We start from the raw sequence: 15,765 nt of genomic DNA, 5'->3' as shown, positions 1-15,765 counted from the left end.
TTGCCAATAAATTCTTTAAAAATCAGAAAATGTGATTTTCTGGATTTTTTTTTCTCCTTTTGTCTGTCATAGTTGAGGTACATCTATGATGAAAACTACAGGCCTCTCTCATCTTTTTAAGTGGGAGAACTTGCACAATTGGTGGCTGAMTAAATACTTTTTTGCCCCACTGTCTGCAGTAAAATTGTGTACTATTTTATTAGCTTTAGAATAGGTGGAGGATACTAATATAAATAAAATAATAGTTTGTAGTGATTCGTTATCTGCATAGTTGAGTATTGAAAAGGGACATACAAATCATCAAAATATATGAGATTATGGTTGTTCACCATAGGATATGTGAACAAAATAAAAATTTWATATTATTCTGGACTCCTGCTCATGTAGGTATTAGGGGCAATGAAAGACCAGATAGGTTGGCTAAGGAGGCTGTTAAAAAGAAGATAWTGATATGCTAATGAAGTCATCTAAATCTGAAGGCAAAAGTATAGTTTGGAGAGAAAGCAAGAAGATATGGAAAATTAGGTGGGATAATAAAATAAATGGAAGACATTTATATAGATATTTATATAGATATTAGGATCCAAAAGATGGCAGTAGTGCAACATTAATGGATGCAAGCTGCCGTTAAAACCTTAAGAAGAAGAAGACTTCAACGCCAGATTGCAGGCCACCAGTAAACCTGCAGTACCATTACTAGCTAACAATCTGGTGACAACCTGTTTTCTTGTGAACCCTTAGTAATTGTTCTGTACCTTTTTAGGAGCTTCCTTGTGACATATTTGGATCCATCCACACGAAGCTCTCAAGCTCCTGGCGTTTTCCCTCTGTGAACCCTCTCCTTGTTACGCCGGTGGAAGTTACCCGCCAGTTGCCCAAGCTCCACTTACATCCTCTTTGTCTCCTCATACTCCCCTGGTTGCCGATCCCCTGAAGACTCCTGAACTTTTGATTATTGTCTGTTTGTAATTGTAATAAATATATTTTACTGATATCTGTTCTCTGTGCAGAATTCTTGCATGTGGGTCAGAAAGCTAAACCAGAACATGACAACGTTTTAAATTCAACTCTAAACAGATGAGTTTTTAGTCGAGATTTAAAGGCACTCAGTGTTTCAGCTGTTTTACAGTTTTCTGGAAGTTTGTTCCAAATTTGTGGTGCATAGAAGCTGAATGCTGCTTCTCCTCGTTTGGTTCTGGTTCTGGGGATGCAGAGCAGACCAGAACCAGAAGATCTGAGGGGTCTAGACGGTTGGTAGAACAACAGCAGATCTTTAATGTATTGTGGTGCTAAACCGTTCAGTGATTTATAAACAACAGTATTTTAAAGTCTATTCTCTGAGCTACAGGGAGCCAGTGTAGGGACTTTAAAACTGGTGTTATGTGCTCTATCTTCCTGGTTTTAGTGGKAATGTAGCAGTTCTGGATCAGCTGCAGCTGTTTGATTTTGTTAGTCAGACCTGTGAAGACACTGTTGCAGTAATAAGTGCAAGTAAAGATAAACGCATGAGTTTCTCTAGATCTCGTTGAGACATAAGTCCTCTAATCCTGGAGATGTTCTTCACGTGGTAGAAGGCCGACTTTGTGACTGTCTTAATGTGGCTCTAAACTTTAGAGCCACCTAGATTCCAATGAACCTTGGTTCAGGTAAGAGTCCATCACTACTCCTAGGTTTTGGGCTGATCGCTAYGTTTTAGTTATAACTGAGGCTGTGCATTGATTCTAGTTCGCTCATCTTTAGGTCCAAAAATAATAACTTCAGTTTTGTTTCTGTTCAGCTGGAGAAAGTTTTGGCACATCCACACATTKATCTGTTCTAAGCATCTGTTCAGTGATTGGATTGGTTCAGAGTCACCTGGTGACATCGTGATGTAGAGCTGTGTATCATCTACATAGTTATGGTAGCTGATCTTATTTCCTGTTATGATCTGAACCAGTGGGAGCATATAGATATTAAATAGGAGGGGTTCTAGGATAGAACCTTGGGGTACCCCCATTCAAGGGAAAATATTTCTTTGTGTATAACCTTTTGTATCTTTGAAACTTTTCAAAGCTAAGCCAATTTCAGTTTCCCATGTAAATGTTGCTATGACAACAGTAAAATCTTTATGTCTGACCTGGTCCTCTAAAATGAGAACTGGTTCKTACTGGTTCTGACTCACCTTGATAAGCCAATGTAAAATATAATTTAAAAGTGACTGAAGTCTGTGGGATCAAATAGTTATGTAAATATGAACACAAACAGTAATAAAAAGAGTGCAAACTAAAAACCTATTATCTTCGTAGGACAATATCACTTACACTTGCAGAACTCAAACAGATGAAGACCATCGACGTGCAGATTATTGCCATGACGTCAACTTGTTTTTGTGCTGCTTTTTTACCTTTGAGTAAACAGGAGTCCTGCCAGGTCCCATGGGGAGCAAGATCGAATCCGTTCCTGCTTCCAGCGCTCCTTATGGAGGATATAAGTAGCCTGGAACATTGCTGTGATCCACAAACACATGCTGTGACCTGGCCACTTCTTCTCGCTACAGCAGATATGGTGAGTGCAGTTGAGTGTTTCTTTATTGCAAAGCTTTTTCGAAAAGTAAAAATATGTAAATCTGAATATTTTAAGTGTCTGCAAGTGACTTTATTTCACAGTATGTAAAATTGACAATGTAATCAAAGAAACCGTGTTAAAATTGACTTTGTACTCTTATAAATAATTAATCTTCATTCTTCAATATTAATTAAAAAATAAAGTATTTTTTTGTAGTTTGACTATAGATTTGTTGAAATTTTATTTATTAATTTATTCAAACTCATACTTTTAAGACACTTTAAAAAAATGAAAACTAAAAATGTCTACAATTTGCTATGCTTTGACAAGGATGAAAGTCATATCAGTAGTATGATAAGAAAAAATATTTATGGACTGTATTGTTCGTGTGCTACTCTAATATCATCAATGCAAGTGTGTGAAATGGTGAAAGGCTATGATAATTAGTCCACCAACTAGAAACTGTTTATTGACTAGGTGGTGATAACTAATTGTATTTTACAGATTCTCAAATCAATACGGATTCTTTGGCTAATAAAACCATCATGAAGAAGGCATTTATTTGTGAATTCAAAAGCAGAATAAAAGTTTCAAAAATCCATCAAATGTTTTCTCACCAAAGAATCCATTACATGTTTTTACAATTACCATTTTTTCTCATTTTGTTTCAGCATGTTTTTAATATAAACATTTTTGCACTTTGATTGTGGTAATATGCCAATTTAAATCTTTCAGTAGAAAAAGTGAAAGATGTTATGTGGTCGAATTAAATAGAACAATAACATGTTTGGGAAATTACCTTGAATTCCACCCATCAGTCATCTGGACATATTTTACATGCAAAGTTTATATTTGTTTTGTAGTTGTCTTTTGTACCGAGTCACTTATTTAGCAAGATCTTCATGGTGCTTTCCTTTCAGAACCAAGTGAATTTGGTGAATCATCTGTTAATTCCCTGTTTTTATACTCTTGTTATTAATTCTTGTTCCTCTACAGAGCAATTCACAATATATATTTCTTACAGTGCTTTTAAACCAAATTTACCAGAGGGATCAGAGTGGGGTCAGTGTTTTTTTTAATGGAGGTGTAGTTTAGACTTAGACTTAAATAAAATGACATAAAATAAAGTAACAAAAGAATGAAACAACCCATTCAAGAACTTCCAGGTTCCAGACCCATAATCTAGCAAATAACCTAGTCTCAATGGCACTGATCGTAGATGACGTCAGATATGAATGACGTCAAATTGAAAAGGCTTATCTCATAAACTGGATGGAGCCAGTGCAATCAGACCAACCATACGTAATTTAGCCATATTGCAGTGCTAATTTAATAACATTGCGACATCTGTCGTAAAAATGTCGCAAAAATTGCRACATATTTTATTTAAATATATAAAAACCACATAGCCTACAGTGTTATCACTGTATTGTTTTTACATGTAAAATTAATATTTCTCAAATAAGGTCTATTATTATATGTAAACCCTTTAATTTCCTGCTAGGTACCAAAACTGTTGCCACACAGTAGAAAAGTGGAGTGGCCATGTTCCAGTTTTAATTTCACCAGACAAACTCATGCTGGACACAACTGAGTAGAACTTCATGAGACTGATTTTGCAACAAAAAAAAAGTTTTTTGTCATAATGTTTAATATAACATTGTTTCTGAACAGATCTGCCAAACAGAGACATTTTGTTATGATATGGAATTGTACAATATAAAATACCACAAAACTAAACCCTACCCAGTTTGGTGGCAGTTTGTGGTGACGTTTCCTGGGAATTTTTGTACAGTTCAAATCAAAGACCAAGGAGGATTACAGATATGGTGAGGACAGAGATATGGTGTGAGAAGAATGGTAAATGGGAGGACTTAAACAGGTCACAAAGTGCTTCACACTCCATTCACCCATTCAAACACACATTCACAAGCCAATGTTTTGAGCTACTGCTGCCCTGGGGCAGAGTGACAGAAGAGAGCCTGCTATGCACTGGCACCACCTGGCCAGTGGATGGCACCACCACCAGCAGACAAGTTGAGTGAAGAGTCTTGCAAGAGGAATCAAGGACCTCCTCATTTACTTTATATCTGAAACAATTAARTCTTTAATTAAAAAGATTGAATTGGCACATTTACTATCCAAACTAGCTTTTTTTGCTTTTGTTTACTCTTGTTTCAGAAGACAAAAGCCACAGTTATCTGGACATGCAGCTTGCTGATCTCTCTGATTGTAGAGTCCTACCATGCTCAGAAGGTAAAACTCTCCAGCTGTGACACCTACTGGCAGGTTTCTGTAATGCCATCCTCTCTTACCAGTAAAATATTATCGTTTCAGCTCAGTATTCACTGGGGTCCTCAGTCCATGATGTACTTGAAGGGCAAGTGTGAGTGCAGATAAACTAACATTCCTTACACACTAATACCACAGGCATAATTATTTTAAATTAAATATGGTTGTCCTAACAACACAGAACAAATGTGTTTTGAATGTTTAATGTTCCACGTTTAGGACAGTATAACATCTTCAGGCTCTATCACCCATGCCACCAACAAGCATCACACATACCAACCATGTGACCACCATCAAGTTCTGCTCAGACATGCTGCTGTGTCTTCAAAACATCCTGTTTCTCTGCTGATCTTCACTCACCGCTTTGGCTGCACAACTTTTAGACTCTCTGGTCCTAGMTCCATGTAAAAGGGACTTCAAATTAAATACCCTCATTCATATTACCATTACTGCTTTTTATGCATAGCGAACTACATACTACTTAGGCATTTTCTAACTAGAGAAAGGTATCTTTCACTTGGTACTTCACCCTTTGGACCATTGCTGTGTTCCCGTGTGAACTTACTGGAGCATTAGTTCCTGAAGGTCAATTTAGGTCCATTTAGTAATGTAACAAATTTAAAGGCAACTTCTTATCACCAAAAGGCACTTCACAAAACAAATATCTAGTTTTTTCAGACATATATAATTAACTCAATCCATTCATCCGAAGTACAAACATGCTTCTTTGATAGCTAACGTATAGTGCAAATTCTGTTCATATTCTCAGTTTCTAAAGTTGTCATTGGAAGCCCATTTGATTGCATTTAGTCAATGTCTCAGCAGCAATTCCTCAGACTGAGTAAGCATGAAACAGCATTAAAAAGGAACTTGCTTGACAATTTCTTGTCTAACATCTATTATAAGAGAAAGTCTGCAAAATCTAATGTAATATATATTATTTTCGTTCTTAGATGGGAAAAGGTTTGTTTCGGAGGACGGAACCAGTGTGTTGAAGCAGAGTCTTCAGGGTTTCAGTGGACTGCTCCAAGGTACAGTAACACCTCCACTGCCTCATTTGGTAACTTCTTGTATTATGAATAGACAGCTCAAAGTTATTAGCCAATGTCAATGTCAAATGTATTTATATACCACTTTAAAAACATGTATAAAACTGCACCAAAGTGCTGTACAAGAATACAATAACACAAATTGATAAAAACAGAGTATCAAAACACTACTTCAAATAAATGCCAAAGAATAAAAATGAGTTTTCAGAAGCAATTTAAAATGATCCAGGCTGTGGGCAGATCTAATCTAAGCTTACTTGTAGCAAGTTTTACACTGAGAAGATTTTTWAAAAAAATATAGTCATATTGTAATAAAGAACATAAAATATTAAAACAACTACGGCAAGCCAACAACAATCTAAGGCAAAAACTAACAGGAGAGACCAAGAGAAACTACTCTTCCCCTCCAGACAGTCAGTAAACAAATAATGCAAATATGATCATGCAGTCCAAAGATTGGGAKATTCTCCTTTGTCTTCATTCTGACTATTCGTAAGCTAGGAAACTTCTTTAAAGTTGTTCAAACTGCTATAATTTAAATATTTCTTTGCTCCAGGTTATGGAATGTTCCATTTGATTCAGACAATAACTATGCCCAGCCTAAAGTAATATATGTCTGATAATTAATTAATAACCATCAGTATCAATACATACTAAAAGGAATAGTTTGAATTGTATAACTGTATACAAAGACACCACATGAATATGTTTATTAATAGATGTTGTAGATTACTATATTTAGTATCCAATTCACTTCAGATTGAAACATTATTTGAAGATAAACTGAAGTAATACTCAAGGACAGGAGTGTGTTATATGTTTATTAATTCCAACAGACCAAATGATATTACTGTTTCAAATCATTGTGTCTTTCTGCACATCAAAAAGCATTTCCCTGTTCCTTTAAGCAAGTTGCAAATTGTCAAAGTAATGATGAAGAAGAAAAGCTTCTTCTTCATCAGGAGGAAGCTGTCTTCTCTGCTGTTTCCTGCTTTTTCAATTGCCATTATCATGCTGATCAAAATATTATGCAGGTCCTTGTTAAATAGTCTCGACTTCCACAATATCTGGATTGTGGAGGTCCAGATTTTAAGTCTTTTTAATTAAGACTTTAAAAATTTTAAGTCTTAATTTTTTAAGACTTAAAAATTWAATTTTTAAGTGTTAACATGCAAAATGCCTGAATAAGTTGTGATTCTATGCATTTCTAGACCTTTTTTCTGAATCTGTTCTGAAGTGGTAACTTTCTCCTAGATGAATCCTGAGTTTCTCTAATGAAGGTAAATGTGTGAAGCATTAGATCAACCAATGATCATCCAGTTTTCTGAAATAACTCAAATGTGCTTCCCCTCAACTTGCACGTACATAGTGCTTATAGCCAGAGCACAACAAGATGTTACATTTCTGACAAGGAGTGAAGGACAAGGATCAGGATGGGGTCAACAGCCAGAGAGAAGAAGAGGAAGAGGAGTGAAGATGAAGACATAATGTCAGTTTTCATCACTCCTACATCATCAGACAAGAGTTTGTGACCCACAACATGATGCAGATGAAGTTCCTCTCACCTCATTCCTGAACCCTGTTGAGACATTTTTCTCAGCATGGAGATGGAAAGTAAATTAAGACTGCACTGTAAGAAAAACAACAGATGTGCTGTAGGAGTTAAACACCACATTTACTGTTTTCATTTTGTCATGATGTGTGAGGATTGTAGTGGATCCACATGCAGGGAGGCTGAGGCATCAAGTGAATTTGAAGATTTTAATGAAAATTATGAAAATACAAACTTACAAAAACCACAGAGAGCCAGAGGAGAACAAAAACCATAATCAACAGAGAAAGAACCAGAAAGGAGACATGGGGAATACACGTGGTAAACTGKGAAAAACTGGGAAAATAATGGGATTAATAAGTAAGTAGTAACTGAGAATGAGTTTTCCTTTTTTCTCTTTTTTTTCTTTGTGCTCTGCAGTGCTTTTATTTCTTTTCTGTATCACAATGACATGGTCTGTCAACAATTCACAGTAACAGCATTAATGTAAATCTTGTCCATTCTCTTACTATTGCTCTCCCACTATCTCCAGTACCTGTCATCAAAACTTTAGCCATGGTTTACAACAGAACATCCATCCAAAGCACACTGTTATATGACAACATAACTAATCAATTTGATGACAATGAAACAATGACTTGTCATTCTGAGACATGCTCACTGACAGATTTTTACTTTTGATAGATTTTGAGAAAGAAACTGGATTTTTCATGTAAATCCAGGCTATTTTACTGCTTTTATGAACTGTTTTTAAAAATGCACTCATTAGATCCCTGCTTCCATTATTTGATAGTTGCAGCATTAAAGAGTGCCTGTAGGGTTTTTTGGGGTTATTTAAACCATAGGTTAGCTGGTTTGGTTTTTATTCTGTTCTTTGGTTTTGTAAAAGTGTRTGAAAGGCATCAAACTTTTTAAAATCTTATCCAGGATGACAACACATTAAACGTTTCAGGTAAACYTGAGTGTCAAGTTCTTTCAAGCTATGTTTCTAGTCACAGCTATACTAGAACATTGTCCATATCAGATATGTGTTGTATTTTGCAGGTATCCAGATGCTCCAGTCATTGGAACTGAAAGAAAACCCAAAAATTCTGATTTTGGAGAAAATTTTCATCCAGAATCTCGAGGAGAGATGAGTCACTCTGCCTACTTCTGAGTGAATATCACCAACTTTACATCCCAGCACTAAACCTTATAATAAAGAGGTTCTTCATYAGCCTTCTTAAATGAAAGCTTTGGGTTTGTCAGTAACCAGTTGTGTGATTCCTGTTGTTTTTCATGTATCAGATTTAATTTTATCTTGTTGTAAAATGAAAAACTGTTAATAAAAATTAGAGAATGGTATTGATATTTTTTCCATCTGCTTTATTGTCTGCTGTGGTGAAGCAATCTGTTTGGTTTGGCTATGAATGAATAATTATTATTATATATAACAATTAAAATTATTATTGAATTATTAGTTGCATAATTAGTTTGCAAATATATGAAACACACATTTTCCATTCTCACTTTTTTATTTTTATATGCAAGAAGTAAGAAGGGTCATGCCACGGGTTATTCATCTTTAATTAATGCCTTTACTACACAGAGGGGTATTTGGATGCAAGTGATGGAACATAAAATTATTTTTGAAAGATGCAGACATCTTCCTGTCTTCTAAAGTCCAGAAGGAGTTCAGCAGATTATAAATCCATCTTCAACCTTAAAAGGTCCAACCAGCTTATSGTTCATAACACCAGCCCTACTAGTACCCACCTCCACCTTGCTGGCATCAGACTCAAGGTGGAACTCTGTGCATCTTACTGATCCACCACAGGACCATCCACCTGGTCCACCCAGAGTCACTCAGTTCATCAGTCCAGAAAACCTCTGAAGGATCTGTCAGCAGGTGTCTCTTGGTTCAGTCCAGTGGGTCCCTGGTCTCATCCTTCCTAACCTCGGCCATGCCTCTTAGCATGGCCGAGGTTAGGCCATGCTAACCTCGGCCTAACCGATGTACTGATCTAGAAGTACATCAGGTACTTCTAGATCAGTGGTTCTTAACCTTTTTTGAGGTACCGAACCCACCAGTTTCATATGCGCATTCACTGAACCCTTCTGTAGTGATAAATAAAATATGATTTTTTTTCCCCCAAATTCAAGACATAAGGCTGACCCAACTAGAATCTAGTTGGGTTCAAATCCATGCTGAGAGTGGAGCTCCTTCAATCAGGGCTCCTCCGCAGCACTGATTGGCTAAGCAATGTAACGTGATCCTCTGCAGCAAGTGATGGCAAAGCGGGGCGTCATCACGACTTTACACAAGTGTGTCTTTACCTCCGCGGCAGAGGCTCCACCGAACCCCTGAGACCGACTCATTGAAGCCATGGGGTTCGATCAAACCCAGGTTAAGAACCACTGTTCTAGATAGTCCTGGTAGTTTGCAGTTATGAACTATAACAGAACTAGAAGATAACGGGTTCCTGGTAGCTTCACACTTGATTCTTACATCCCAGAGGTTACTTTGCTTTTTTTTTCTCGTTTCCTGTGACCCTGTTGACTGCAGCAAAACAGTATCTCTATATCTCACAAAGCTTAAGTGTTGCATCCTTCTGAGGCTTTTATTTATTTATTTTACTTTTTTCAGTCAGTTAAATCAAATTTTTATCCCATGTTGAATAAATGCAATACAGGTAGCTGCCTAGTAATTATGCTCACTTTAACAGCAGGAGCTGACATACCTAGATCAAACTCTTTTTCATTACACACATCACCTGCTCTGCCTAAGTCCATTAAGATTCAAGTTTATCCAGATTGGAGTCATAAAATATACCTAAAGGTTTGGTATGCAACAATTGCAGTTTTCTGATCACCCATCTCTAAAAATCCCAATCTGCTAATTTTGTGGCTCATACTCTTGCCAAAGTCTACAAAGACAGAAAGAAGAAGAAAAAAATTATAAAATGTTGGCAACAGTGGGGTGACTATTACTAACCACACACACAGAGATATGACCTGGTGGGTCTTTATCACAGCAGAGCAGAACTGGACAGTGGATAAGGTTGTTTTTCACATATAAGTAAYGGCTGACCTACTAGAAATTAGAATATGCTTAACATACTCACTTTTTAAATAATTGTACACACAATGTAGTTAAGGCTAGGAACCGTAACCAGAATAAGTTTGGCCTCAATGGTGCTATTTATAGCGAGTTCGGTGTTTTGTGCGTTATTTATTTCTCAAAGAATTTATTTCTTCAAGATGCAATTGAAGCGACGCAAAGCTCATCATAAACCACACAGTATGGTGCAGCATCCTGGGTGCTTGGTTTAGGCCACATAATGGATGTACTTTTCTCTTTCATCTAACTTTTTGACAGAGCAACCTTTGAACAACCAGCTTCTTTAACTATACCATTTTACTGTAACCCATAATAACCAACAAAAACAAAAGCTTAAAATATACCACCTGTGTATCTGTGTTGAATTCTGAATTGAATTTGAATTTTCTGATGTATGAAAAATAGTAAAGCAGCAAACACACTAGTTGTAGTTTTGGCAAGACTGGCATCACTCAAGGCTCTTCCGCTCTGCATATTGAGTTGTAAGTCAAACAATCAAATATTTTGGGACAGTTTTCACAAAACAAAAAACCTGTCTATTGAACATGACATGGTGAGAGCAGTGTCTTAATGTGCTGTGTTACATCTGCTTCCTTCTACTAACCATCACTTATAGTTAATATTTAGATGTTCAGAATATTTTTTTCTTATGTTGAGCTGTCAATATCTTACTTGCAGTTGGTAACTCTCAAGAATATTTTCAATCAAACCACTTCCAGAGGACCAGCCAAAACCACTGGTGCTCAGGAAGAGCTAGATCTTCCTGAGCACCAGTGTTTCTGTGTTTCCATACAGAGAAGCCCCTGGCCCCGTGGCCGAGTAGGCAACTTCATTGGGAACAGCATCCAAACCAGAGCTTGTGAGAGTCATGGTTAAAACATCATAAATTCTCTTCAGTTGTCAAATCTAATCCTCGATGGCCAGCGTCCTTCCAACCTTTAGATGCATCTCCTTTTCAACACACCTGTGCTAAATACTGAGGTCGTTAGCAGGACTCCGGAAAACTTGACTACATAATGATGCGACATGTTGATCAATCAATGCTGGTCTGAACAGATGAGTTTTCAGTGATCTTGATGTCAGGAGGGAAGGCAACACAACTTTCTTTTTCATATTACATATTGCACACTGCAAACTTAGTGTACCAAGTCTGCAGTGTGTGTGCGTGTATGTGTGTGTGTGTTCAGTCTGTGTATGTCAGCCGCGCTTGGTTCCAGTCTGTCCGTTTCCCTATTTAATGTTCACACATTTGATTTAGAATGTGTGAACATTAGAGTTGCACTCCCTTTAGAGTTGCACTCATGCCGAATATAGGCCTAACTTTCTCCTCTTATTTGACATTCAAACCACTAGACATTATTTCTGGCCACTTTTTATTTKATAGTTTTCATAAATAATGACTTCATTTAATTTATTTTTGTCAAACTGGATGTGTTGCCTAACGCATATTAAGCATGGCATTTCGAGGTAAAATAATAATTAAAATGACAGAACTGTTTGAATAAATACCATTGTAAACATATTCACTGAGTAATGACAGCCATAATTTAAACCACTTTCATTTTCACCACTGAACCTTCTGGTTGTCTAGATAGAGGCTGTTTAACGAGTTAACAAATGCAAGTTAGATACTGACTACTCATAACCTCTACAAAGAAACCCACTTTTRAAAAAAATCTCAGCTGATCATTCTGGTCACTGGGTCAGTAATAGATGTAATTGAGCATTGAGAATTACAAGCTTCWGGTCAAAGATTAATACAGCAGAACTGGCCACTTCCGTCATGTGTGCTGTAGAATCCATAAAATGTAGGCATCACAAATGAAAACAAAACATAAAATGTCAAGACAACATTGAAAGCATTGAGTTATATAGCTATGAAAATGACTCTGATTTGCCCAGAACTAAGTTATTAAGTTATTACCATAAAAATGGTGAAAACAGAGTGTTACAAAGGTCACTGACTCCCTTAGAGATCACATAGTAGGTGCTAAACTGGTTTATTGTTTGCAGTTCTTCTGTTCTCATTCACAGTCAGCAGTTCAAAATATCAATCAAATAATTTCCATAATTACTTCACTATAATAAAAGAATACATAATTACTCTCTGCTTACAGAACCTGATAATGAAGCTACCTATAGAAGCCCAGCTCCATGTAACCCGTCATTCTGGTTCTGCTCTCTGGAAAGCGATGGAGAGTCCAGAACGCTGGCGCTGTTCTCAACAATGTCTGTGGTCAAAAGGAAAACCTTTAAAAGTAAAGGTGCAACTGATCTGCTTATCAGATGTCAAGTTTACAAAATCATGTCTTAATTGTTCCACAGTCAGAAGTTGTTGCCATGGTTACATGTGTCACAGTGTTATTACGTTGCCATCTTCTTTCATGCTCTCCTGGCTGCTGCTGACTGAGTGTGCGGAGCCGCCGTTGTGATGGGACATCATGGTGGAGCTGTGGCTCAGCGAGGCGCCGAGGCTGTTTGGCATGGACACACTCAGTGGGATCGCGCTGTGTTGCCCTTTATGGGGAGAGTCCCTGTTCAGRGTGCTGCTGTTAGTGATTGGGAAGTATTTATTGTGCGACAGGCAGTCATTCTCCAGAATGACGTCACCGTCATCATCTTCCTCGTAACTGTCTCCCTCGGCGATGCTGCTGCTGTGGTAAGAACACACAACGTGGGAAAATACTGAGAACCAGTATGTAATTTTAAAAAAAGAAAAAAAAGTAAATCTCATCTTTCGTTTCCTCAAATGTTTCACTTTATTATTTTACACATTTCTTTCTACATGGTAAGAGTGTTCGATGTTATGATATAAAAATATTGGGAAAAACTCTACTATAAAGAAAAATCTAGCATCCTCTGCAACAATTGCAATTTTTGGCCGATCGCTGATCACTGATCTTTAAAAAGCCCGACTTGTTGATTCAGAGTTTGGTTGATACCAATTTTTTTTTTGTCTGAAATGTTGCTAAATATAGCAAGAACGTAGCCGAGTTGGCAAAAATGAGGTGATTATTAYTAACTAAAAACATGCAGACATAACCTAGTGGGCCAGTSTGTCAGTCAAACCTCACTGCAGAGCCACAGAGGACAGTGACTGATTTTTAGACCTTTGCTACAGTAGAAAAGAGTGGTGGATAACATTGGCTTCACATGTAAGTATCGACCAAGACTATTGAACTGTTTAAATATTAAATTAGCATGAAACATGAAAAGTTCATGACATCTAGAATATATTAGCCAACAATTATTGCACTCCAACTACTGTGCACACACTTGTAACAATATATCCACTGTATATTGTGCGGCCTTAATGTGGATGCTGCTGGAAGACTTACTTAATGGCTCCAGTAAACAAACAGTATAGTTAAATATATAATCTCAGATGTATAGATGGTGGTGAGGTCCTACCTTGCAGTGATAGGGTTGCTCTGAGAGGCAGGACTTGGGGAGTCATGTGATAGTGCAGAGCCTACGGATCCACCCGAGCCCACAGAACCAGAGTGACCCATCAAGTTTTTACTCCCACGAGGTGGAACATTGTTTCTCTGGTTAGCTGGTTTCACAGTCACAATCAAGTTGTGACTGTTAGCCACCATCATGTCTGTGACCTGAAATGACAGAAAGACTGCTCAAAAAGTACAAATACACTACAACAGTGAAAGGATCTGTGAAGACTAAGAATTCTCTTTGTTTTTACTGACAAACACCAACAAAAAAAGCTCTTCTAAGCTAACTGAACTGAATCAGTTAGATGTCAATCTGTTCCCCTGTCTTCTACCCAAGCACTTGTATACAAACCATCTCATACTAGGCATGAGCTAGCCTGGCTATAACCTTCCTGTACAATATGCTAAAAGTCTGGGCTTTCTCCCCTTTGGTTGGATTCCCTCCAATTCTCCTTCTGTTTGCCAATCAGTGAACAGAAGGAGAAGATGTGAGCGATTATGCTGATTTTGTGCGCTGTTTTAGAATTGTAGTGATGGAAGAGGAGGAAGTGAAGGACGCCGTTCAGTCCATGTTGGTCACGCTTCCAATTAATATTAACAGCTCGGAGAAGCCATCCATCCATCCATTATCTTTACACCCTTGTCCCTTAGTGGGGTCGGGAGGGTTTGCTGGTGCCTATCTCCAGCTAACGTTCCGGGCGAGAGGCAGGGTACACCCTGGACAGGTCGCCAGTCTGTCGCAGGGCAACACAGAGACACACAACCATGCACACACACTCACACCTAGGGACAATTTGGAGAGGCCAATTAACCCGACAGTCACGTTTTTGGACTGTGGGAGGAAACCGGAGTAACTGGAAAAAATCCACGCATGCACAGGGAGAACATGCAAACTCCACGCAGAAAGACCGGGGCCGGGAATCGAACCCAGAACCTTCTTGCTGCAAGGCAACAGCTCTACCAACTGCACCACTGTGCTTGAGAAGCAATGAGACCTAAATTCTGAACACCATGCATCCCAGTTTTCCATGTCTGGCATATAACCATTCATTTTAGCTTTTAAACTGCACTCTTAGAAATGGCTGTAAATTTACAGCGGAATTCCAGCAGTAACATACTGTTATTCCAAAATACGGTAGGATATTGTCAATTTGATGTCTTCTCTTGTCACAATCAAGACTAACGACTGGCAGTAAACTACCGCAAAATAATTGTACAATACAGTTTTTTCCTAGGCAAGACATTTTAYTTGTATTTGCATCTTAGAGAACCAGCATTTAAAGACAATATTAAACTGGAAGAAAAAAAAATACTTTCTGTCATGATTGAATGAATTATGTTTATGTCCACCAGGTGGCGAGCATGAGTTCATGAGAATGTATAAATGTAAGGAACACGACAACAGAAGCAGAGAGTCTTAGTGAGTCGAGGCCGATACACCTGTGAGCAGATTGGTGAGCAGACCTTGACGAAAGATGCTTTAATAAAAGCATCTGTACCTAACACTTCGTCTGTCTTTATCAAGCACGAATATAACATGGTGTCAGGAGTAAACTAAGAAGCCGACTATGGAGCTGAAACCACCGGAGAGCTTGAAGCTGACGGGAAACGTGGATGAGAACTGGCGTGCTTTCAAACAACGCTTTCAACTGTATGTCGCCGCGATGGGATTGGAGACAAAGCCGGAGCCAAGAAAGGTAGCGATGTTGCTGACCATAGCGGGAGCGCAGGCTTTGTATTTGTGTTTGATGAAGCGGAAGACAAAGAAAAGTTGGATGT

General features: G+C 37.9%; 2 protein-coding genes across 6 annotated transcripts in view; one reads left to right on the top strand and one right to left on the bottom strand.

Annotated features, from left to right (window-relative positions):
- Nucleotides 1-2,492: 2,492 nt before the first annotated feature.
- LOC108166342 (spexin-like) lies at nt 2,493-9,686 on the top strand. Of its 2 annotated transcripts, none has more exons than XM_017305112.1 (5): nt 2,493-2,544; nt 4,726-4,800; nt 4,882-4,930; nt 5,790-5,867; nt 8,482-9,686. In XM_017305112.1, the coding sequence occupies exons 1-5, from the start codon at nt 2,542-2,544 to the stop codon at nt 8,571-8,573; spliced, it is 297 nt and encodes a 98-aa protein (XP_017160601.1). In that variant the 5' UTR covers nt 2,493-2,541; the 3' UTR covers nt 8,574-9,686. The 2 variants fall into 2 exon arrangements, with proteins under 2 accessions (XP_017160601.1, XP_017160602.1); XM_017305113.1 differs by having other exon boundaries at nt 2,503-2,544; nt 4,729-4,800.
- Nucleotides 9,687-12,513: 2,827 nt separating this feature from the next.
- The window catches only part of pard6a (par-6 family cell polarity regulator alpha), a 37,362-nt gene continuing 34,110 nt past the window's right edge, over nt 12,514-15,765 (bottom strand). For 3 of the 4 annotated variants that reach the window (XM_008410903.2, XM_008410904.2, XM_008410905.2), the window contains 2 exons: nt 13,949-14,148; nt 12,514-13,191 (listed from right to left, as the gene is read on the bottom strand). In XM_008410903.2, the coding sequence (XP_008409125.1) occupies nt 12,891-13,191; nt 13,949-14,148 (501 nt within the window). In that variant the 3' untranslated portion in view covers nt 12,514-12,890. The remainder of the gene's footprint in view (nt 13,192-13,948; nt 14,149-15,765) is intronic. The other variant, XM_017305521.1, reaches the window with a different exon arrangement.

The sequence above is a fragment of the Poecilia reticulata genome, linkage group LG6 (assembly GCF_000633615.1).
Source record: "Poecilia reticulata strain Guanapo linkage group LG6, Guppy_female_1.0+MT, whole genome shotgun sequence".
Classification (NCBI taxonomy): domain Eukaryota; kingdom Metazoa; phylum Chordata; class Actinopteri; order Cyprinodontiformes; family Poeciliidae; genus Poecilia; species Poecilia reticulata.
Note: the sequence above shows the minus strand (reverse complement) of the source record. Positions and strands in the feature narration are given on the sequence as shown.

Coding starts and splice junctions, on each gene's coding strand:
- LOC108166342 (XM_017305112.1), top strand. Junction 4,801..4,881: donor AGTCCTACCATGCTCAGAAG/GTAAAACTCTCC, acceptor TTATCGTTTCAG/CTCAGTATTCACTGGGGTCC. Junction 5,868..8,481: donor TTTCAGTGGACTGCTCCAAG/GTACAGTAACAC, acceptor TGTATTTTGCAG/GTATCCAGATGCTCCAGTCA.